This window comes from Colobus angolensis, unplaced genomic scaffold, assembly GCF_000951035.1.
Source record: "Colobus angolensis palliatus isolate OR3802 unplaced genomic scaffold, Cang.pa_1.0 Scaffold42, whole genome shotgun sequence".
In the NCBI taxonomy this organism is placed as follows: Eukaryota; Metazoa; Chordata; class Mammalia; order Primates; family Cercopithecidae; genus Colobus; species Colobus angolensis.
In genome coordinates, this window is record NW_012117599.1 from 6,839,379 (window position 1) to 6,863,617 (window position 24,239).

General features: G+C 41.3%; 1 protein-coding gene across 1 annotated transcript in view; it reads left to right on the forward strand.

The window, feature by feature from the left end:
- SLC9A2 (solute carrier family 9, subfamily A (NHE2, cation proton antiporter 2), member 2) overlaps nucleotides 1-24,239 on the forward strand; it is a 103,159-nt gene that overhangs the window by 41,916 nt on the left and 37,004 nt on the right. Inside the window, exons 2-3 of the mRNA XM_011956613.1 lie at nucleotides 48-511; nucleotides 7,564-7,814. Of these exons, the coding sequence (XP_011812003.1) occupies nucleotides 48-511; nucleotides 7,564-7,814 (715 nt within the window). The remainder of the gene's footprint in view (nucleotides 1-47; nucleotides 512-7,563; nucleotides 7,815-24,239) is intronic.

The following is a 24,239-nucleotide window of genomic DNA, read 5'->3' on the forward strand; positions in this document are numbered from 1 at the left end:
AATTCCTCCATAACCCAAGTTTTGTGTCTTTATGTTTTCCTTACCAGGCTTCCATCTGTATCACAAGTTACCCACAATAGTGCCTGAGAGCTGCCTTCTTATAATGGTTGGACTTCTACTAGGCGGGATTATTTTTGGTGTTGATGAGAAGTCGCCCCCTGCAATGAAGACTGACGTGTTTTTCTTGTACCTCCTCCCACCCATCGTGCTGGATGCCGGCTATTTCATGCCCACTCGCCCATTCTTTGAGAACATTGGCACCATTTTCTTGTATGCTGTGGTAGGGACCCTTTGGAATTCCATTGGCATTGGTGTGTCTTTGTTTGGTATCTGTCAGATCGAAGCATTCGGCCTCAGCGACATCACTTTGCTCCAGAACCTGCTCTTTGGCAGCTTAATCTCAGCCGTGGATCCTGTGGCTGTGCTTGCTGTCTTTGAGAACATTCACGTCAATGAGCAACTCTACATTCTGGTCTTTGGAGAGTCCCTGCTGAATGATGCAGTAACAGTGGTGAGTCACATTCACACTGCATGACTCCAACAGGTGGGGGCTGCCCAGCCACCTGCAGTGGCTCTCTGCCCCTCAACTGGCAGGGGCGGGACCCTGCACACAGTGTGGTTTCATGAGCAGTTGCCCAGGGCCCTTCACTTGCTTTAATGCTCTGACGTCACTGTCTTATGATTCTTAATACTTTTAAACTCATAATTTATAATTTATTTATTATCATAAAACTGTCTCCTCATTTTCGTTTTGCATGGGGCCCTGCAAAATATGTAGCTGGTCTGTGCTGACAAGGCCCTGTTCATGCCAGAGGAACATACGATTTTGGCCTTTGCAACTCTGATGATTTATCAATTTGGCATTTTCAAAAATGATGGTCTTCGATCATAACTTAAAAGACTTCAGATCCCAGCGTTCTTGTGAGAAGTAATACTGTCAGTATCCAATGTACATAATACAGGTGAAATGTTAATACCTACTAAGTGCCATTCTCCATCTGGGGATGCTTTAGTTATCATGTTCATGATTTTACAGAAAGTGTTTGTCACACGCTCACTGCTCACTTTCTGTTACTATTCAACCAGCACATTTCTGGCCTTCATCACCTTCTCATAAATGAGTATTTATTCAGAAGGCACAAATTATTTGTAATTCTGTCTTGGATTACATAGAATTAGAGTCAGGGCTGTTATGATCTGAAAGTTAGCAGAATTTACTTCTACCCTGCCTTTTGAACACAGGCAAGGGTTGAGAGAAGGGATGAGAAAGCCCCTGCTTTTACCCACAGACCTACAAAGAGCTCTGTGTCCACCAGTTAAAGACACTGAGGTGATGCTTGATTGATGGATCAGTTAGGGAGCACTGATGATGCTGTTTTCTGTTCGCCACAGCTCGGTAGTAGTAAAGGTGACAGTAATGATAGCCACTAACTCACGAATGCTCCCTTTGTGCTCAGGTCTGTATGACAAATTATGAAACAGGCATTCCTCCCATTATTCAGATACGAAAATTGACACAGAAAAAGACTGTGTTTAAAGGACTTAATTTTTAATTCCCTCTCCATTTGCTCTTATCATTAAAATGTCATTCCTGACTCATTTAAAAGTCTACATAGTAGGCTAGGTGCAGAGGCTCATGCCTATGATCCCAGCACTTTGGGAGGCCGAGGCAGACGGATCACTTGAAAGTCAGGAGGTCGAGACAAGCCTGGCCAACATGGTGAAACCCTGTCTCTACTAAAAATACAAAAAAAAAAAAAAAATTAGCTGGGCGTGATGGTGAGCTCCTGTTATCCCAGCTATTTGGGAGGCCGAAGTGAGAGGATCGCTTGGGCCAGGCAGGCAGAGGTTGCAGTGAGCCGAGATTATGCCACTACATTCCAGCCTGGGCAACAGAGTGAGACTCCATCTCAAAAATAATAATAATAATAATAATAATAATAATAAAATAAAAGTCTACATAGAAATCAATGTATTCTCTGTTAGCCTGTATTCTACTGCAAAAGGAAATCCTCAGAATGAATACAATATAATCTCTAAGGACATGCATTAACTTCATGTGAACATTATTATATAGAAGATAATTTATCGATCACAATTTGTAGTAAAGATATTTTAAGACTGCTAAGTTACCTCACTTAAGTAACAAAATCCACTTCATATATTCCATTATTCACTAACTGAGTAGTCATTAACTTACCGATATTAAATTTTAACTGGGAAACTGCCATAATAGTAGAGACATTTTATAACTCATTCTAATTTCCAGAGGCAGAAGGCATGAAGTTTTCCATTCTGACTTAGCTCGATATGTAAATTTTACCCTGTTGAGGGAGACTGCGGACATTTGAATGGGAATTCCTAGAGTGAGTCTATTTAGTGCAAAGGGAACTTTACAAAGAAATAAGAGTGCCGTCGCAGTCCTTCTAGGGCAGCTCAGTAGAGTTAAATTAGTTTCAGAATGACACGCCAGGCCTCCACACTGCTTTCCCACCTCTATCAAAATTTTATTCAGACATCTCAGTGGTCCGTTCTTTGAGTTCGTCCCGAATCAGATCTCAGGATAGGGTCTGGCTAAGTCACTGTTTAGAGTATGCAAAGGTAGCAGGCCATCCAGACACACACCCTGTGCTTCCTCTCAGGAGGCACGGAGTCACAGCTGTGGTTTTACGGAAGGAAAGGGAGGGCTGACCCAGGGAAGGCAGGCGGCCAAAGTGAGAGCTTGTCACTCCACTCAGAAGGAGGGCACAGACAGAGCAAGGCCCTGGCTGGTGCTTTGAGGTGGAAGCTCTTATCAAGGAATGGCCAGAGCCTTTCAGTCAGAACCACTGTCGTGGTTTCATATTTAAGAGCCTCCTTTGGTAACTTACTTGCCCTGGCTGAGAGTTCATGGATTCTCAAAGTCAGACCCACAAGATATCAGGGCATGCCCACAGGTTTGCCAAATAATAAACTACTAGACGTTTCTCTCACTGAATTGGCTGAGTACTGAATTGAGCACGTGTTAAGAATAATTAGAACAACGGTGTCAACAATTTTAATTTTATCTCCTAGTCAGGTACCTTCAAAGAATAGAGGTGGAGATGTTTTCTGGAAGATTCTTTTTGATTCATTCATTCTGTCTTATCCCTAGGAGAGGTTTAAGGAACTCACAGACTTTGGAAAGTTATTAAAAATATGGACCATGATGCATACGGCAAAAACTATGAGTCACTAGGAGTTGCAGATAGAAGAACAGGGGTTAGTTTAAGGAACTCATGGACTTTGGAAAGGTATTAAAAATACGGACCATGATGCCTACAGCAAAAACGATGAGTCACTGGGAGTTGCAGATAGAAGAATCAGGGTTAATCAGAGAAAATTCACTGATACAGTATATAACCTCGAGGATGGGTAACATAGTAGGTTAGTGCCATTAACTCCTTTCCCAAATTATGATAAATTCAACATTGAGCTAGAAAAGCTGAAGTGAAGAAAACTTAGCATGAAAATGTCTCAAAGCAAGAGAAATGGATCGTATAGCAGATCAAACCCTTCATGCTATTGTACAGGACTGTAGTAGATTAGAAGTAGTAGAACTAGAGACATGACAATTGAAAAAAATAAAGGTGTGATTTTTAAATAGGACTTTTCTGCTATCCCTTAGAATAAATGTTGTATGAAAACTTCCCAAGATTTCCCTTATTAGGCAAAGATTTTTCAGGTTATTTCTAGAACATGTTAATGCAGCCACTGAATATTCTAATAAATTTTGCAAGGAGACTTAAAGAGTTTCCTCCATCTGCTCATAACCAGGCTTGGTTAAGGAGAGCTGGTTCTGTAGAGAGAAGCCAGTAATGGGCCCCAGAGGCCCAGTCACTGTGTGCTGTGAAGTGGAAAGTAACTTTAGGAAGATGGAGGGTAAGCAGTGACCACTTGGATGTTAATTTTGATTTTGCAAACAGCATAATAGATCTAAAATGTCGTATGCAAAATGATTATCCTGTATGTTTCATGCAGGAAGAAATTACCTGAACATTCTTTTTTGCTGGAACACAGCCATTCTGATAGACAACTGTATTTGCATAATTTGCACCCTTGCTTTATGTGATTTCACAGAATTAGTATGCTTTTAAAATCAAAGTTCAAAGTTCATAACTCCTAATGTTAATATATATATGTTTGCAATTTAAAAAAATCATAAGCAGTATAGTTTCAAAGCTGTCAAATTAGCCCATGACAGAATTTAGTACATAGGTATCACTGACATTTTAATCTAAGAATACAAGTGTCAAGGGGAGATCAACTTTGCACCGACTCACTAGAGACATTTGCAGCCCACATGCATCATATATACACATAATACATAGACCTACATAAGTTAAAATTCTAAAACACTTTTCGGCATAGATTCCCTTGTAATACAATTGAAGGATTTAACTGGAATGAACTAAGTATGTGGTTTCGGCCAGTTGTAACCAGAAGAATTTTATCTCGTGCTGATCACTAACTAGGTATCAGGTTCAGTGTAAAACAGGTGGGAGGTTGTGGAAAGCTTTCTGGTTGTTAAGGTAACGCTTCTACCTGAGACATTAGCTCTGATACTGCAGTGGCATCTCAGGCAGGAGAAGGATCAAAAATGGAGCTTTGGCCTAATGTGCCGAGAGTACAGTGCCTGTGACCCATCTTAATTGTTTGCAGAGTCTAAGCGGGGATTTAAGACAGGCTGTATCTTTGATAGATTTGATGCATTAAGTTGCCAGCAAAATCGTTTTGTAAGATTAGGAATGTGTGACCCAGTTGGAGATGCCCATTCATCTGTGGAAGGAGTACCTGGACTTCCCTCAGAGAACTCTTCCGTGCACTGGATGGACTGGGGTGTAGAGATGAGAGGGAGGAAAAGGAGAAGAAGACTCAGCTCTGTGCTCAAGGAATTTCTAGTTTTGTTGGGGACATGAGGCACTCACTCAAAACTCAGCACCGACAGTACAAGATGCCGAATGTTCTGGGAGATCATCTGTGGTGCAGGAGGTCAGAGGGCCGGGTATTTGCAAAGGCTGGAGGGGTCCAGGAGGGCTCCTGGGGGCAACAGTAGGTTCAGCTGTGCCCCGGAAGATAGGTAAAGGTTTAGGGGTGGGTTGCTGGCAAGAGAAAGGACAAAGAAAGAAAACCAGGAGCAGGAGTTAATAAATATGGTGTGTTTTATGGAACAGTGATGAAATCCTTTACAATCTGACGTGCATTAGAAAGCGGTTAAAAAAAAAAAAACTGTACCAGGTGTTTTGAGACCATGAGGCCTTCCTGATGTGAAAATAGAATGGCAGCCTTTGAAGGAAGTAGGTCTTGTAGTGGCTGCAGTGGGATTAGAGCAAAGAGATGAGCCTCCCAGGTGCAGGCTGGAGGCTGGAGACAGAATGTGGTGCCCGAGTGACCCTGGAGAGAGGCTGTCCATGCAGACGCAGATGGCTGGGAAACCCGCCTCTCCTCTGGGACGCCGGTGATCGTCCCTTTTGCCTTTGGCTGTTTGGAGGCAAGGGGTATATATAGCACATCTGTGATCCTGTCTCAGGAAGTAACCGTGGCGTGTTGATGCTGATGAAAACCGATGCTGACAGCAGGTTCAAAGTGGAAGTGGGTGCTACGTGGAGTCATTTTCTTCTCTGTCTGACAAACAATGATGTCTTTGAAATATTTAAGTTTTCAGGAGGATGAGTCTGTTTTGTTCTTCTCTGAAGTAATTTCTTGGTGGGGAGGATAGCAGATGATCTCGAGTGTTACACCAACAATTAGGGAAAAGGAAAAGTTCACTGTGTCCTAGGGAATAATCCACTATTTTTCAAAGCCAACAGACATTTATTGTCATCTACTAGGCAACGTGGAAGATGTAAATTGTAATAAGGTGTTGACTGATCACAAGAAGCTTATAATCAAGTAGAAAGGAGGAAAGAATAACATATAAACCCATATTGTGGTAGGCTACGACCATAAAGTGAAGCAGAAAAAGTGAGATGGCATTGGCCAGGCCGCACACTGCTTACCAGGCAGTATGACTTCATTCTCCCATGATTGAACCTTGAACCACTTAATCAGGAGGTCAGGAGTCTTGGATGCTAATATTGCCTCTGACATTTTGTGTCATTTGACCTTGAACAAACGGGATCAGTTTTGAGTTTCTCAGACTCCAAATGAGGGTGTAGCATGGCCTTTCTCCCTAACGTCCTTATCAGTCGGTTTTCCTGGAGATTACAGGTGCTCCCAGAGTTGTAAATATCAAGTGAAAAAGAAGCAGGCCACCTGGTTGGCTGGTGTTTGACTCGCTTATTTTGTGAAGAGAAAGTGGTGGGTCTGCAGCCATGACTTTCCATTTCAGTTCGGTCAGTGGCCCTAGGCACAAGTTGAAAGCATATTGTCCAGCAGACATGAAGTACCTGGCATTTTTGAAGGCTTCACTAAACCAAGACTATGTAAAGAACGAAACAACAGGCTGGGCGTGGTGACTCATGCCTGTAATCCTAGCACTTTGGGAGGCCAAGGCAGGTGGATCTCTTGGGGTCAGGAGTTCGAGACCAGCCTGGTCAACATGGTGAGACCCCCCCCCCGCCCCATCTCTACTAAAATTACAAAAATTAGCCGGGGGTGGTGGCGCCTGCCTGTAATCTCAGCTACTTTGGAGGCTGAGGCAGGAGAATGGCTTGAACCCGAGAGGCAGAGGTTGCAGTGAGATCAAGATCACGCCACTGCACTCCAGCCTGAGTGACAGAGACTCAAAAAAAGAAAAAAAAAGAAAAAAAAGAAAAAAGAACAACAGAGCACTCTCATTATAGCCTGAAGTTTTGCTGATGTGTATTTCCATTTCTTTGTAACAAAATGTAAGATAAATCTATTTTAAATTATTCTTAAGGAATAAGAAAACCTAGGCAGATGCGCCCGCGCACACACACACACACACACACACACACACACACACACGAGTTTGCTGCCTCTTTGCTTGAAGAAAATTCCTTTGGGTGTGTCTCAGTTACACCAGACATGTATGTGTGGGTGGGGGAGGAGGTGGAGTGTGGAGTGAGGAACTGGTGACCTGGGAGGATGACTGACTCATCCTGGGTACCTGTCCTGATGCGTGAGTCCCTTCTGTCATGTGGTTCCACAATAGGACCTTATAAGGTAAATGTGTTCACAGCAGCACTGATAAGCTTTCTCGCTGTCATATTACTTACCAAGCAATGGTAACATGAGCTGGGTGTGCTGGATGGCAAACAAATATTTTAAAATAATCTTTCAGATGATATCTGGAAAAAATAATGTTTTGGGAATAAGTTATGCAATGACTTTGAAATTGCCTCTCCCTTACTTTTAGAAATAAATTCCCTGACAACTCACTTTTATTGAAAGGTTTTTTTGGTTAGTTTAAAGCTATGGTATTAAAATATGAGACAAACGAATACACAATGATGGTCACTTTCCTACTTGGGTACACAGAAGAAATGTCCTTATTAGAAGGCCAGGTAGATGTGTTTGTGCCCAGAGTGATAATGGGGAAATTGGAAAGGGTCTTGACAAGGTGTTTTCTTTTTCCTGCAGGTCCTGTACAACTTGTTCAAGTCGTTTTGCCAGATGAAAACCATTGAGACCATTGATGTGTTTGCAGGAATCGCGAACTTCTTTGTTGTGGGAATCGGTGGGGTGCTGATTGGCATCTTCCTGGGCTTTATAGCGGCATTTACTACTCGATTCACCCATAATATCCGAGTGATCGAGCCACTCTTTGTTTTCCTGTACAGTTATTTGTCCTACATCACAGCCGAAATGTTTCACCTCTCGGGCATCATGGCGTAAGTAATTCTTTGTTAAAAGTGCTCGATGATGACATTTCATTGAATGCATGCATTCTCAGCTAAGATATTAAAGTTGAATAAGTTATATGAAACACTAGGTTTTCTTATTCTTTTAAGAATAATTAAAAATAGATTTTTCGGTCAGATGCGGTGGCTTCCGCCTGTAATCCCAGCACTTTGGGATGCCGAGGCGGGTGGATCACAAGGTCAGGAGATTGAGACCATCCTGGCTAACACGGTGAAACCCCATCTCTACTAAAAGCACAAAAAGTTAGTCGGGCGTGGTGGTGGGCACCTGTAGTCCCAGCTACTCAGGAGGCTGAGGCAGGAGGTGGCGTGAACCTGGGAGGCGGAGCTTGCAGTTAGCCGAGATTGTGCCACTGCACTCCAGCCTGGATGACACAGCGAGACTCCATCTCAAAAAAAAAAAAAAAAAAAAAAAGATTTTCTTACATTTTGTTACAAAGAAATGGAAATATATATCAGCAAAACTTATGCTACCATGATTTGTTGCTCAGATAGAAAGCTGCTTAAACATTCTTATGGGTCTCATGAAATATGACAGTAAACTGTTGGGGTGGATCTTGGTCAGGGCAGGCACCAAGAATTGTATGAGTTTGATGCCCAATCAGGGTAGTCCATGTGGGAACCTATAAGCTTATTCCAACAAAGTCACATCCCAAGCTGCTCTTGGAGCTCTGGAATGGCTCATGGATATTCATTGGCATAACCTTAGTCAGAGAAATACTTTGAATGGTAGATTTGATTTGGGATAACAGCTTAGTCATTCAAAGCAAAATAAGAGTTGTGACCACGCAATTTCAGTTTAGCTGTTTAAACAAAGATGCAGGATTATAAAGCAGGAAATGTTTAAAGCCAGGAATTATTTATTTACTAAAGATATGGTTAGTGTCTCATGCACTAACTGGTTCTGAAGGAAGTGTTTGAGAAGTTAGACAAGTAGGCTGACGAATGATGGAGTTTGAATCCTATTTTAGCATTTGGAGGATCACTTTGAAGGAGGCTGCTCACTGGGTGTGGATGTTTTTGTAGCTTCCAAAAACAAGCTTCTATTCTATTATGGTAAGACCCTGTATACGATCATTGAGAAATACTTAGTAATGGAATGCTTTTACATTTTTTTTCTTTTTACTTTGACAAATATGCATTTACAGCTCCATATGCACTAGGCTAAATGCTAGGACCTGCCATACATATTTAGAATTTTGCAGCTATAAGCATAAGCCTAGATCTTCCTGAAATTTTCTCTTCCATTCTGATTAAGATGATTGTTTCATTGGGGGCTAGTTTGACTTTTGCCGTTTATCAGCACGTCTGTATCAGAAGCAGATGAGGTTGGTGGTAGAGGAAGTCAAAGACCCCCTACACAAAGAGAGTGGAACCTGGGGTCATGAAAGCCCTGAGTTACACGTTGGGTGGTTTTCTGTTTCACAGAGAAACCTAAATAAAGCAACGCATTAATCTAGTTTGACCCAGTAATGTTCCATGTCTTCCTGGTTGCTATTCATATCATTTGTATGACTTCCAGTTTCCTCAGTGTTCTTTGGCCAGTGTCATTGAAAACGTATGACCAACTAGTTACAAGGTCTCTAAAAAGAGTGTAGGGGAGGGACTTAGTATCTAGTTTCCAGCAGTGTTGTTCTAGCGAGAGTCAGGGTATGAGAACCTTGAATTGCATTGCAAGTCTGAGTATATGTAAAAGTTCTAGAACCCACAAAGGAGCTATGTAAATTTGTCAGTTTGCCAGATGTTCGCAGGCAGGAATTGGGGTTCTTGAAGATCCAGCATATGGGGGGAAGTTGAAGAATTGGATGGGTGGGAATCCTGGTGCATCCCTGATGTCGGCGATGGAAGGTTTGGAAGGCCTATGCTATATCAAGTCACTGGCCTCTTGTGAAGATGGGATCACAGGTTTACTTATGCTACAGGTTTACTTATTACTAATTCAGAAGTAAGAGACAAATAGGGCCACATATTCCTGATAAATAGCACAGGTAATTCTCTGCTGTGGTTTGTGGGCCTTTGTTTCCAACTTCAAACTGAAGATTTTCTTGACAACTTAGTGTAGAGGAAATGTTTTTATTACATTTAAACTAATATTGTCATTGGCCAGGTGCAGTGGCTCATGCCTTTAATCCCAGCACTTTGGGAGGATGAGGTGGGTGGATTACTTGAGGTCAGGAGTTTTGAGACCAGCCTGGCCAGCATGGCGAAACCCTGTCTCTACTAAAAAAATACAAAAATTAGCCCAGCATGGTGGTGCGTGTCTGTAATCCCAGCTACTCAGGAGGCTGAAGCAGGAGAATCACTTGAACTGGGAGGCGGAGATTGCAGTGAGCCAAGATCACACCACTGCACTCCACCCCAGACAACAGATTGAGACTCGGTCTCAAAAAAATAAAAAATAAAAAAACTAATATTGTCATTGCTCAAAGTATACCGAAATAATATGGGTCCTTAAATAAGATATTACCGGTGATAGAAGCATTTTTGCATCAAAATTGCCATGTGTACCCATTATTCTGTCATGACAAATGCAGGTACACATTCACATTGGGGTATGTTTCTTCTCAGAAGTGATACCCTCTTTTCTAATGTGGGGTAATTAGTATGCCATTCAAAACCTGACCGTGTGTGTTGCTTCCTTACGCTGTAGATCACAGATGTGCATGCCCTGCCCCGCTCTAAAGTGCATTATGTGCACTTTGTGTGTAATTACTGTATATACTTTGGTCCAGGGGATACAGCATAATGATGCAATTAAAATGCATATCTACACACACCTCTTTTACATAACTAGTCATTTTTTCTGGGCTTAAATTGTACCGAGTTTAGAAATTCCTATCATACTTTGTACTAATTGCACACTCTCTTCTACCATTTATAAACCAATTTTAAGGTTAATGGGAGTGAAGGCACCTGACATACGGAGAATGTTCAGGACTTTCCCTTGTTTTCTTAAGAGAAATGGGCAGCTCCTGAGAAAAGAAACTAGGCAGATAGGATAGGCAGCTGCTGGGCGGGCAGAAAGATTAAATTGCCTCTGTAATGATTTGTAACCCAGTTGTGAAACTTGGCTTTCCTGAGTTTTGCCTGCTCTCCTCCATCTCTCCCTCCTCCACCTTCTTCCATCCATCCTTCCTTCTCCTGTCCTCTTCATGTTGCCTTTCAGGGCCTGTAACCCTCTACATTAGCTTTGCTGACTCTTGGGCAGCCTGTTCTAGAAGGATGTCACTTACTTTATAAGCAGGTAGTTACTAGATGAATCTAATGAAAAAGAAACAATCTTCTGAGTAACAGAAGATTTTGGTTTGGGTTAAAAATGCAAGGAAGCGGCCGGGCGCGGTGGCTCAAGCCTGTAATCCCAGCACTTTGGGAGGCCGAGACGGGTGGATGACGAGGTCAGGAGATCGAGACCATCCTGAGCTACACGGTGAAACCCCGTCTCTACTAAAAAAAATACAAAAAACTAGCCGGGCGAGATGGCGGGCGCCTGTAGTCCCAGCTACTCGGGAGGCTGAGGCAGGAGAATGGCGTAAACCCGGGAGGCGGAGCTTGCAGTGAGCCGAGATCGTGCCACTGCACTCCAGCTGGGCGACAGAGCTAGACTCCGTCTCCAAAAAAAAAAAAAAAAAAAAAAGCAAGGAAGCTTTTAGAGGAAAGCGCTGGACAGGATTTCAGTATCTTGATTTCTTTGGAAAGATGGTGAAAGTCTACTGTTCCTGCTATTTAACTTTATCATAAGACTGTGGTTTTATAGGCTTTTTACTGACAAGTAAATTAAATAATGAGGTGAAGTCTTCTTCTGTCTTACAAAATATTTGGAGAGATGTCTTCTGAGCAGTCTTAAATTTGGTTTCCCCTTTGTGGTCCTTCCTAATACCCCAAAACCTAATTTAATGTTAAGGAATGATTTACACTTATGTTTTATTGTATATTCAGAAGGGTTTTAGACTCAAACACTAACAGGGTAAATGCAATTCCCTGTTTTCTAACATTCTTCTACTCATTTCTATACTGGAATAAATTGTGGCAATAGAGAAATGTGTATGTGTGTGTGTGTGTGTGTGTGCATACGTGTGTGTTTCAGTTTCCACAGCACCAGAAATAGAGTTAAGGGAAAGTTTCCGTCATCCTTTAAACCAGAAGCTTCACATATCAATAGCGCTGGACCCTTTTGAGTATCAAAGCACTATAGCAGGGCATGAGAGGTGACTAATAGTTATTGATTTTAGAAATTCCTGCCTTGACTCATGTGTTTTGAACTTTAGATTCAGAAAAATGCTCAGAGTCAAAGCACTGATGATTCCTATGGACAATGGTGTATTTGACCTCATTTTACTTTCTTTACCTAAGGACGCTAATGGTTGGATAAACTGATCACCAAGATTCAGAGCCATTATAGAAATCAACTTAAGCCAAAGTTTGTTACCCCCTTTTGGATTTCAGACCCCTTTCTGATCCTCCCCTTCTACCCTACACAGTTTCCTGGGCTCTAATAAGTGGGACATTGGAAACACACTGACCTGAAGAGGGAAGGGTGTACTTGGCCTCCACAGCAGCAAATTTTGAAAATGGCTAACTCCTCCTTCAGATAGGAGAGTAAGTGCCCATTTTTTAATATTTTATTTTTATTTTTATTTTTTGAAATGGAGTCTCGCTTTGTCACCCAGGCTGGAGTGCAGTGGCACGATCTCAGCTCACTGCAACCTCTGCCTCCTGGGTTCGCGCCACTCTCTCACCTCAGCCTCCCAAGTAGCTGGGACTACGGGCCCCCGCAACCACACCCAGCTAATTTTTTTTTGTACTTTTAGTAGAGATGGGATTTCACCATGTTAGCCAGGATGGTCTCGATCTCCTGATTTTGTGACCCACCCACCTTGGCCTCCCAAAGTGCTGGGATTACAGGTGTGAGCCACTGCCCCTGGCCGTGGCCAATATTTTTTAGTTCTGCTGTGATGGATTAATAATTCCTTAGTATTTCTTTCCTTAAGGGTACTTTCTAAGTATTTACTATTTATTGCTAATTATTCCAGTAGCATTATTGCAAAGAAAGTAGAATATGGTGATTAGTTTCATTCTTATGAATAAATAAATCAAGGCCCAGATGGACAAAACATGGCTGTCAGATGACTCAGTGGAGAATGAGACCTGACCCTGCATCCCCAGTTACCAGGTCAGTCCTGTTTATGTGCAACATCCCCTCCCCTCACCAAAAAAACCCCAGCACATCCCATGCAAATTTGTAAATAAGTACATTTGTAACGGGAATTTCCAGAATGCTAGGTCTAGGAATGAAATCCAGGAGTAGCTCCAGCTTGCTGGACTGAAGTAGTCACTGGTAAAGGTGTGAAGATCATATGCTCTTTTCATCCGTTTTCTTTGTAGGAGCTGATAATTGTCATCTGTTTAACATTTTGAGAAAAAATAGGAAAGCATGCCTTTTTTTTTTTTTTTTTTTTGCCTATCCTAGTGCTTCTTGGTTTACCCACACTTTGTAGCATTTAGGAGACCATCTCTTCAAGATCCAAGAGTGTTAAACCATAGCCCTAGATGCCAGAATAACTGGTTCAACATGTTGACTTGTGTTCACAAAGATTAAAAATAATAAACACATGACATTGTAGGACATTCATAAAACATTATGTGATGCATCATGTTTATAACATGCTTTCAAACACATGATGCCAACTGATCCTCATCTCAATGTCCTGAAATGTAAAGAAGAGCAGGAAGAGAGTTTACAAAGAAGGAAGTGGGGAATCAAGACTAGAGCCTTAGATCTCTGGCTCCCTGTTTCCTCTTTTCTCACTGGGTCATTGTACCTTACACCGCCTTGACAAAAATAGTTTTACTTTTAATTATAGTGTACACTTTCACTGATAGTTCTGACTGGCCAAGACTGACCACTTCAAAATCTGGTATGACCACCCCAAACATAAATAAGGCTGGAGTGGGAGGAGGAAAGGTAGGAAAATGATGCTAGAAATTAAGTGATACAAAAACAATGCATATACCCCTTAATTTCTTGGATATATTCAGGAAAAAGGAAAAACAAAGAAAGCAACAAAAAGCTTATGATTATCTTTTATTTTCTATTGTATAACTTTGCCTGAACTGTAGTGTAAGACGAGTAAAGACAGAAAGGAATTGGAAATTATAAACCTTAACCTAGAGACATGTAAACAATTCATGAAATTATTTGTATTTATGTTTATGGTTTAAACTGTTTAATTTAGTAGATTCAATAGATGAACCCCAGCATTTGCTTGGTTCTTTGAAGGAGGAACAAAAATAGTAAGCTGTCACTTCTTTCCTCGGTCCTGCCCAATAGGGTGGCCACCAGCCTCGTGTGGCTTCTGAGCACTTGAAAGTAGAATTGAGTTGTGTTGTAAGTTTAAAATACACAGCAGAGGCTGGGTGCGGTGGCTCACGCTTGTAATCCCAGCACTCTGGGAGGCCGGGGCAGGTGGATAACTCGAGGTCAGGAGTTTGAGACCAGCCTGGAAAACATGCCGAAATCCCGTCTCTACTGAAAATACAAAAATTAGCCGGGCATGGTGGTGGGTGGCTGTAATCCCAGCTGATACTCGGGAGGCTGAGGTAGGAGAATCGTTTGAATCCGGGAGGTGGAGGTTGCAGTGAGCCAAGATTGCGCCACTGCACTACAGCCTGGGCAACAGAGCAAGACTCCATCTCAATAAATAAATAAATAAATAAATATAAAATAAAATAAAATAAATAAATAAAAATTAAAAAATACACAGCAGATTTTTAAGACTGAGTAGGAAAAAACGGATTCTAGAATATCTCATTAGTAATTTCTATACTGATTTGATGTTGAAATGACAATGTATTAGACATGTTGAGTTACATAAATATGTTCTGAAAATTACGTTCAGTTTCTTTTCATGTCTTTCGCTGCGAATACTAGGAAACTGCAGATTACATATACAGCTCCGATGATTCCTACTAGCACTGCTGTTCTGTCGTGCTCACCACTAGTGTTTTCTACTTGGATATTTGAAGACTTGGTGACATATGTTTTATTCCTTTTGATAAGGTAAAAAAATACGTCATGAAAAGATGGGAGGAATGAAAGAGAAATGCTCTCCCTGCTCTCATGATAACTGTGCTCTTTATAAAGAACATTTCTTTGAGAATGGGGAAGTTTAGAAAGAAAATAAGGAAGGAGAGGCTGAAGGGAAGTTGGAGGTCCTTCTGAAGTGGCTTGTGATAATTAAGATGTCAAATTAAAGCCACCTTGTGAAAATGAAAAATGTTTCCCTAGGTCCACGTTTGGGGGTTTGGATATAAACATCCTCAAAATCTAAAGTGGGAGGGAAAGCTGTGGCTCCTGCAGGAATGAGCAACGTACTTTAAAACAGATTCCCTGGGTTGAGATAATGTATATATTTTGCAAATTGAATTTGTAAACTTAGATAATAGTCAGTATTCGAAACATTATATTTTCTTGCCTCATCTTCTTAGAGGTAAAACAACATTAAAGACATTGTTTTCATCTCTGTTTTTATCTGTATTTACTCTGCAGACTGACTGAAGATCAATAGAGCCTCTATATTAAGGTCTATAGGTCTTTACTCTATCTAATGTCAAAAGATATTGATTTTTGATGGAGAAAAAAATCAAACAAACAAAACTCATGCTAAGTAAGATTATGTATTCCATTCTTGAAGATTATCAGGAATACATTATGAAGCCAGTCAGTCTTCCCTCAACTTGTCACCTGTGTCACGGCGTCTTCTGGTGTTTATCAAGTGGTCAGGGTACTAAAGGAATAATTAATATATCAGGTACTTATATAAGTTTAAGTGAAACACAAGCAGAAAATACTTATTTTCTAGGAAAAATTGGTACAATGCATAATAAATCCAATAGATGCTGTACTTGACTGGCTTATGAAAATCAATTCACTGCATTCTTAGAATATTTAGCTAAAAAGATAGGATATTGATATTGTTTTTTTGGTTATTAGGATGAATAATACCATTGCTTTTCTCCTTCAGTGCAGGTAACAGGGTAGATTTTAGAAGTATCCTTTAGACAAGAAAAAAGTTGATATTTCCTTGCCAACTTTAAGTTACACAAAACTTTAACAATTTGCTCCCGAATTAAGAACTGATTCTTCCAAATCTATTTGAAGAGTGGATATTTTTGTGTAACTGAAAATGCTGCCATCACTTTGCTTTTTGGACTGTTTCTTGACTGTCCTTTATGTTTATTTTTTAAAAATGATGATATCCCTTCTGGCCTGTATTTCAAGAATATTGTAGGAAATGATATTACTTTCTGGTAATGTGTAGGCCAAAATGTAAAACAAGATAATAAGTCAGAAATGTATAATTGCTGAGAAATAAATACTTTTTCTTTTTTAATAAAATTTTTTTCAGAAAAACTGAAATGAAATGTATACTTAGCACCCAGCTAGTACTCCCGAATATGACATGCTTGGACACATGGATTAAATCAGTGTTTTGGCCCCTGTGTGAGGAGGTTAGAGCCAGGAATACAGCTATGGAGGTTAAGGTTGGCTCTTCCTTGACATGATATGTGTCCCAAGGAGAATCCATTATTCTTTCTCCTTGCTTGAACAAACCTCAGTTTACTTCTGAGCAATTCTCTGGACAGGGGAGGACACTGGCCTGGTGTGAACCCCAGGCCCTCCTGTGTTGGCTTCTGGGGTGAGGAGAGGCTGCCTGCAGCTCCTCTTGATGCTGTAGCATTTCTCTTATGTACTCGCTCCTGCTGCTGCCACTTCCCTTACCTCAATCAAACATGAGGTCTGACTTTGTCAGTATTCCCAGGGCACCTGGCCAAGTGGCCCCGATTCTGTCTTTCCACTTGTGTCCTCACTGTTAATCCCCCGTTATTTGATGTACCTTGAGTCACCAGGCATTTTTGTAGTCAGGAGCCTGGCTGAAACAATAGAGTGAAGCTCTGTGTTAATGAAGGAAGCCAAACTCAAACCAGTTTAAGTCAGAAAGGAGGGATTTCCTGGCTCATGTAAATAAGTACATTTTTGAGAGGATCGGTGGGATTTGGCCTTAGGGTGATAGGACAAGGGACTCCTATGTCTGCCTAAGTACTTCTCTCTGTTAACTTTCTGTCCCTTCGTGAGAAGGCTTCCTTTTAGTTGGTTAGTCATTTCCAAAGCATGAAACCGGGGTCACAGACAAATCAAGTTTTATATCTCTGCAACTCTGTCACTGAAGAGTAAAGTGAGATCTACCCTGCCAGGTCCTGTTAGAAAACATTTCAGAGCAAGCACTGTGATTGGCCCTGGGGTTTGGAGAACTGTCATGGGATCAGACTGTGTCACATGACCAGCCCTGTGACATGAGAAGTAGGGTTTGTTGCCAGAACAAGGCAGTGAACTCAAACTCACTTTGAGTCAGACTGCCATCCCAATCTGTGTTGACTACAAGTTAGCAAGGAAAGCTCAATCCTGTATAGTAAAGTATACTGGGATGGTCATGTTGATGATGCTTGGGTTGAAGCCTCATTGACGAAAAGAGGGACATTTTGGGTAGAGGCAGAGGTGTAACTGAAGGCTCCAAGGTGAACTGAACTCTAGGTTGGTGAGAAGGAGGGGCCCCTGGTCTTGCCTGACCTGTTGTGTGCTATAGGCAGGTGAGAGGCTTTGGAATCTTTAAGGAGAAGTGACACAATTGTATTTCTGTTTTATGATAAATACATGATCAGAGTGCTTCCAAAACTTTTTTACACCATGACGCTTACAACTATTAAAGTTTTCATGGTACTCTGGGTGAAAGCTGTAGGTCATGGCCCCAGTCTGACTGGTTGCCCTAGGGCTGAGGAATCCTTGATTAAGGAGGAGGATCAGGAAATGCTGCTGTCAGCAGGGATAAGGTACCTAAGTAGAGACTCAGACAGGAAAAAGAAATATGTGAAGATGCCTGCACACTAACCAGTCTAGGCAAGAGAACACAGGGACCTGCACCTAGATCCAAGTCATAAAAACTGAGAGACAGGGAAGGAAGAATAGTTGGCAAATGTAGTTAAATCCACATTACTCCTCAAATCCCATGTTAACCCTTATGCTCACCCTCCCATACAACTTTAAATAAAATGACCCAAATTTCAGCTCTTTTTTCTCATTTCTCCTTCCTCTTTGGAACCCTCTGCCTATACTCCCATTTCCTGTCCTTAAACGTTAATGTGTTTAGGAATCACCTGTGAATGTCATTACGTGGACAGAATCCCAGGCCTCAGTCAGAGATTCTGATATAGGCCTTGGATGGGGCATAGGCATTTGTAGTTTTCCAACATTTACACGTGGTCCACAGACCATACTGCTCTAATATACTTGCTAGTAGCCGTAAGAACTTCCAGAAAGCAGCAACTCATGCTGATGTTTCCAGGACTCATGTAGAACCACGAAGTATTCTGTGTGTGTGTATCTGGTGCAGGATTGTTGCATGCGGGTTTCACATACCCAGGCCCCACCTGTAGCTCACCTCCAACACTGACCAGGAGTCCTCCACCTGGAAAACCTTAATTCCATCATCAAGATGTTGGTCCAATCTTCCTGCCTCTCTGAGGCTTTTCTTAACACTCCCCAGCTAGACTGGGTAGACTCCATGTGACACTTGACACCTGTGCTTCATGACGCTGTCGACATTGAGCTGTGATCCTTGGATGTTCTCTCTCCACGTAACCAGAGTTGCTTTTGGTGCCCATAAGTGGTCTCTAAACGTTAGTTGAATTGAATTGAAAGCAGTTTTTCGGGAGAAAAAAGTTGCAGAGAATGTATGCAATGGACAAGGCTTCATGATTAATCCAAGATTTATGACAGTTTCCATTTACATTTCATTTTTGATGTTTAAAAAAAAAGATAGTTCAGTTTTTATGCTTGGATCCTGTTTTAAAAACAATTGTTGTTTGCATTTTCTCGTATGTCAAACTCTGTTTCTCTTGGCTGTCAGGTTTTCTGGAAGAAGCAATTCACTGTATAGTACCTTCATGCCCTGGAATAATTTAATTTACCTCACTTGAGTGAGCACTTTATTCTGAGAGCATGCAACGTGCCCTGAGTCACCACAAGACCTGGCTTTAATCAATACAGAAAAAGCTTTTTAATTGATCTTCATCGTTGCATAGGCTTGGCACTGATTAGTGGAATATGCTTTCATATTTGGCAAAGCCTTAATTGAGAATATACAAATATTATTTGGGTGATATTTTCTTGCAATTGAATTCATACTTTTTAATATCATATGGAATGGGAGCAAAATAATTTTGCTTAATTGGTTAATTCTACACAGTTCAGATTGTAGATAAAGCACTCTGGATCTTCATTAAACTAGACTTAGCAAGCATTAATTGAACTTGTACTTGGTACCACTATAGGCACAGACCATGCTAAGCATTAGTCCATAGTCTCAAAGCATACATTCTGGTAGAAAAGAAATAAATATCTGTAGAAAGCAGGTTAATAATGGAGTCATGGAGTAATACAGAAAAAAAGTATCTGTTCGAATTTTCTATTCAGAAGTTAGTCAAATGACAAATCATTTAAGTAGAAAGGAAAGTCTATTTTCACCCCACCCTCTCCAGGAAAAAAAAAAAAAAAAAAACAACAAACTCTTTTGAGGTAGTGTCTGTAGCTGGCCTGAATTGTCCTACACTGTATTTTGATTGATATACTGATAAAGAAAACCTCAATTGCTGGTGTAGGAGAAAACCACTAATTACAGTGCTCTCCCTTCTCTGTCTCTCAATTGGTGATAATCACCACACATTTATGTTAAAGTGGTACAGGATAATAACACAGCAGGGTACATCTGCGAATTCTGTGCATGCCTCGTCTCCACACTGTCCTACAGAATGGAGCCTGAGACCTATCGAAATCTGGGCATGCTTTGGAATGCGAAATGGGCAATGGATACAGAGCAAATATATTCGTATTGCACCACCATTCCAATTAATGATTCATCCATGCAGTCATTGATGCAAAATACATGCCAGACACTATGCTAAGCATTGGCCACACTTTTCTTTTTCCTCATGGAGCGTCCAGTTAGGTTGGGGAGATAGACATTAATTATGTGACTGAAATTATAATTTCTCATTTTTCTCTCCAGCCTATAAAGTTAAAACTCCTAAGCGTTCAGTATAACAGTGTCATTGAGCCCTAACTTCTTGCATCCTCATCTCTTAACATTTTCATCTTCCCCTCCTCCCGCGAACAGAATCATTTGGCAGTTTCCTGAATGCACCACCCTGCTTATTTCTTTTATGCCTTTGCATATGGCTGCTGCTTTTCCCTGAATTACTCACTTCCTCTTTTTCCTGACAGGAGAGATTGTCCATGAAGATGTTGCTCAAATGTCCTCTTTGGTGGCAGAAGTCACCCTTTGCTGTCCTGCACTTCCACAGCATCTTCCCTTTCCTCATTCTAGCATGTACAGTGTTGTGTTCCGACGATCTCTTTGTGTCCGTTTCTTCCCTCAGACTGTGAACTCTTGAAGGCAGAAATTGAGTCTTACTTGCTTTCACCTTCCTAGATCCCAGCACAGAATTTGGCTCAGAATGGATGCTCAGAAAATGTTGGTTGATGTTAAATTGCACTTCTCAATCATATTAACTAGGTATGGAAATTTAAAAAAGACAGAGAGAGAGAGACATGCATGAAAGGGGGGGGGAAGATGATTCAGTGACACGAGCTAATAAAAGTAAGGGCGTACTAGGAATATTGAAGGCCAGTAGTTTTATTTTGAAGCTTTAGAATTAAGAAACTTAACCAGAATTTTCTATAATATTAAGAATCTATTTAGGCTACCATTTTGTTGGGGACAATGTCATACTGAGGACACAGAATGAGGATATGAGGCTGTGGACTTCAGACATGAAATCCTCATGCGTTCATGTGATGAAGGAAGAAATCTCCTCTCTCGATAGTGTGGTGGCACTGTGATAATGCTGTGATGTGATATCGTACCCCAGGACTCTCCTGGCCACATACTTCAAACCCAGTAAGGCCAAGGGCAGTCCGATACTATCGCATCATTCGCCACCTCTGTAAGTTTCTTGTGATCCTTTATAGAGAAACAGAGACTCATATGTATATACTGTGATGGTGATGACTCTCAGCTCTAGAAGATGACCTGGTGGAGTGGGCAGAGATGGTCTCATTCTTTCTATCCATAAGAGGCCGTTTTGCCTGTACCTCTCTAGTGGAAGGCAGACTAGCTCATTTGTAGTTTGTATACTTCTGATGTTTTTGAAGGTGAGGTGGTTTTACTTCAGGTCAGAGTACACTGCAACAACAACAAAAAAAATCTCTTTGCAATAAAAACACCTCCAGACCTTTGCTTGAGAGGCCAGGTGACTCAAGTTGTATATGGCAGAATGGGAACTTTGGGAGTATTTCCCCCAGCCCCTCAGGTGCCTCAGTGCCACAGACATGCACAGACTTCCTGAACAGGACATTACCAGATGCTAGGGCCTGTGGTACCCACCCAGGGCATTCTTTCTTCCTGTTCAGTGTCTCACTGAGGCTGGTAGGAAACTTCATTGAGTTACAGCAAGGTGTCTGGCTACTCTGAGCATCACTCTTGATATCGTGTTAAGGATACAAAGCAATGGAAAATGATCCCATGGACATTCATGTTAAATTAATTCATGTTTTATTCCTACACCAAAGCTATATATATTTTTTTGAGACAGAGTCTTGCTCTGTCACCCAGGCTGGAGTGCAGTGGCACGATCTCAGCTCACTGCAAGCTCTGCCTCCTGGGTTCATGCCATTCTCCTGCCTCAGCCTCCCAAGTAGCTGGGACTACAGGTGCCTGCCACCACACCTGGCTAATTTTTTTTTATTTTTAGTAGAGATGGGGTTTCACCATGTTAGCCAGGATGGTTTCGTTCTCCTGACCTTGTGATCCACCTGCCTGGGCCTCCCAAAGTGCTGGGACTACAGGCATGAGCCACCGTGCCCAGCCACCAAAGCTATATTTTAATTGTTTCTAAATAGAAATTGTTAAATTGCTCATGTAATAAACTGGAGATTACTTTTTGCCTGCATGGTTTACTTTTTGCCCAATGAATGATAGGAACATAATTTCAGAGGGAAATGTTTAGAACGTTTAGAAAAACACTATTCATCAGCCTTTTAAAGTTACATTTTTGAATGATTCAAAACAATCAACTCAAGAGGGAGAGAAGGGGATGGGGTTAATATGAGGAATCAACTCTACCGCTGATGTTTCCACTCTATAGATGACATTTTGCTTTAAAAAATACAAGTGACTGGAGAAGGCTGGGTAGTGGCTACTTTGGTGTTCATTTATTTCCAAATTTGTCTATCAGTTAAAGTGCTTTATAATAAAACCCTTTTGAAGTATCTTTTGTATAGGATTAGAGAATTTAAAAAAACAATATGTCCATTATAAATTACTTTTACTATAAATTTTCTACCTGGCAACATTTTTATCCACTACATGAAGTACCTAAAAAAGCAACATTTTTGAAAGGCTCATTAGTGTGTGTTTCTGTATACATGTCTTTTTTTATATATATAAAACATGTTATAATTCAGATTCTTAATCTAATCTATTGCCTTCATTACTTTGTATTGGAGAAATCTTACTTTTTAAAGTCTAGTTAAAGAAAAATTAAGCCAAAATATGAAAGATGAAGATTTTCAGAAATGTGGGTAACCAGTGATTTGTATCTGGGGGAGCGCTGGCAAGATGCCTGATATTGGCTTACTGGGACAGATGCCACTTTCCAGCTTGTTCTCCCAGTTCCTATTGCCTGCTGGAGGAGGTTCTAGGATTTCACGTCAAGTCAGTGTGACAGAGCTCCCATTAGTTTCTGTCACCTAATTGCATGCAAGCAGCAGAGATCATGTTCATCTGGGCCATGCACTTGGTTCAGGATACAGTTGAGGGGAGGAGAATGTAACCTGGAAGGGTAGAATAGTGGCCTCAAAGATGTCCCCAAAGATGTCCACATCCTAATCCCTGGAACCTGCTAATATGTTACCTTCTATGGCCAACGCGACTTTGTGGATGTGATTAGGTGAGAATCCTGAGATGGGGAGATTCCATTGGAATATCTGGGTGGCCTTGATATAATCATAAGAACCCCTATGAGAGGGAGTAGGAGAGTCAGACTCAGAGAAGATATGGCTAGGGAAGCAGAGATCAGAGGGATGTGGCAAGAGCCAAGGAATGCAGGTGGCTCTAGAAACTAGTGAAGGCAGGGGACAGATTCTCCCCTAGAGCCTCCAGAAGGAAAAAGCTTTGTCACCATCTTGATGTTAGCCCACTCATGTGATTTTGGACTTCTGACCTCTGGAAGTGCAAGATGGTAAATGTGCATTGCTTGAAGCCACTCAGTTTGTGCTTATTTCTTATAGCAGCCACAGGAGAGGGATACAAACAGTCTTGTGCTTGAGAAAGGATAAGCCACAGCTTGGTGGGCAGGGAAGACCTCCTTCCCATCAGAGATTGTGGGGCTCAATGAGAATGTGGAAAGGGTGAGGATTAAGTCCTCCACAGTGCTGGCTTTGTTTCTGTAGAGACGAGGTCTCATTTTGCGTAGGCTGGACTTAAACTCCTGGGCCCAAGCGATCCTCTTGCCTCAGCCTCCTAAAGTGCTGAGATGACAGTTGTGAGCCACCATGCCTGACCCAGTACTGTCTTTAAATCAGATTGCCCAGATTCATACCCTGGCACCACCATTTATTAGCACTGGAATCTTACATAATTGAACCTCTGTCTGCCTTTGTTCTCCCATTTGTAAGCATAGGAATGATAATAGAACTTGCTCATAAATTTGTTATAAGGTTTAACTGACATAATCCATTCAATATGTTTGCACAGTACCTGGCACAAATTAAAGGTTCTCTGAAGATTGACTGTTTTTATATGAGTCTTCAACTATTCCGAGGCTTTGCCATGTGTTTATAGCTGTTTTATAGCTGTTGAATTTTATTACCACATTTTATAAGGTCATTCCTTCTTTTGGGAAACCACATAAATTATACATTCTTCACTTACAGAAATCTAAAAGAGATACTGACTTACTGGGGACAGTGACATGGTGGCTCAATGCATGGCCCTTAGATTGATGGAGTCTTTGTTTTGTTTTCATAAGGGGCACAAAAATAAATATACCTGCATTTGTTTTCCATGTGAACAACAGATGTGTTCTTTGCAATGAGAGGTCTTTGCAGTTATCTGTTTAGGTTTCAGAGGACGCTTAGGTTTGCATTCTTCTACCTATTCTTATGCTCACATAAGAATTTCAGATTTCTTTAAGACAGCAGAAGTCTTCTCAGAGTGAGGAGGACCACATGATGGGAGTAGCGGGAGCTGAACTAGGGTCACGGTAGTGCTGGAGTTATGAGAA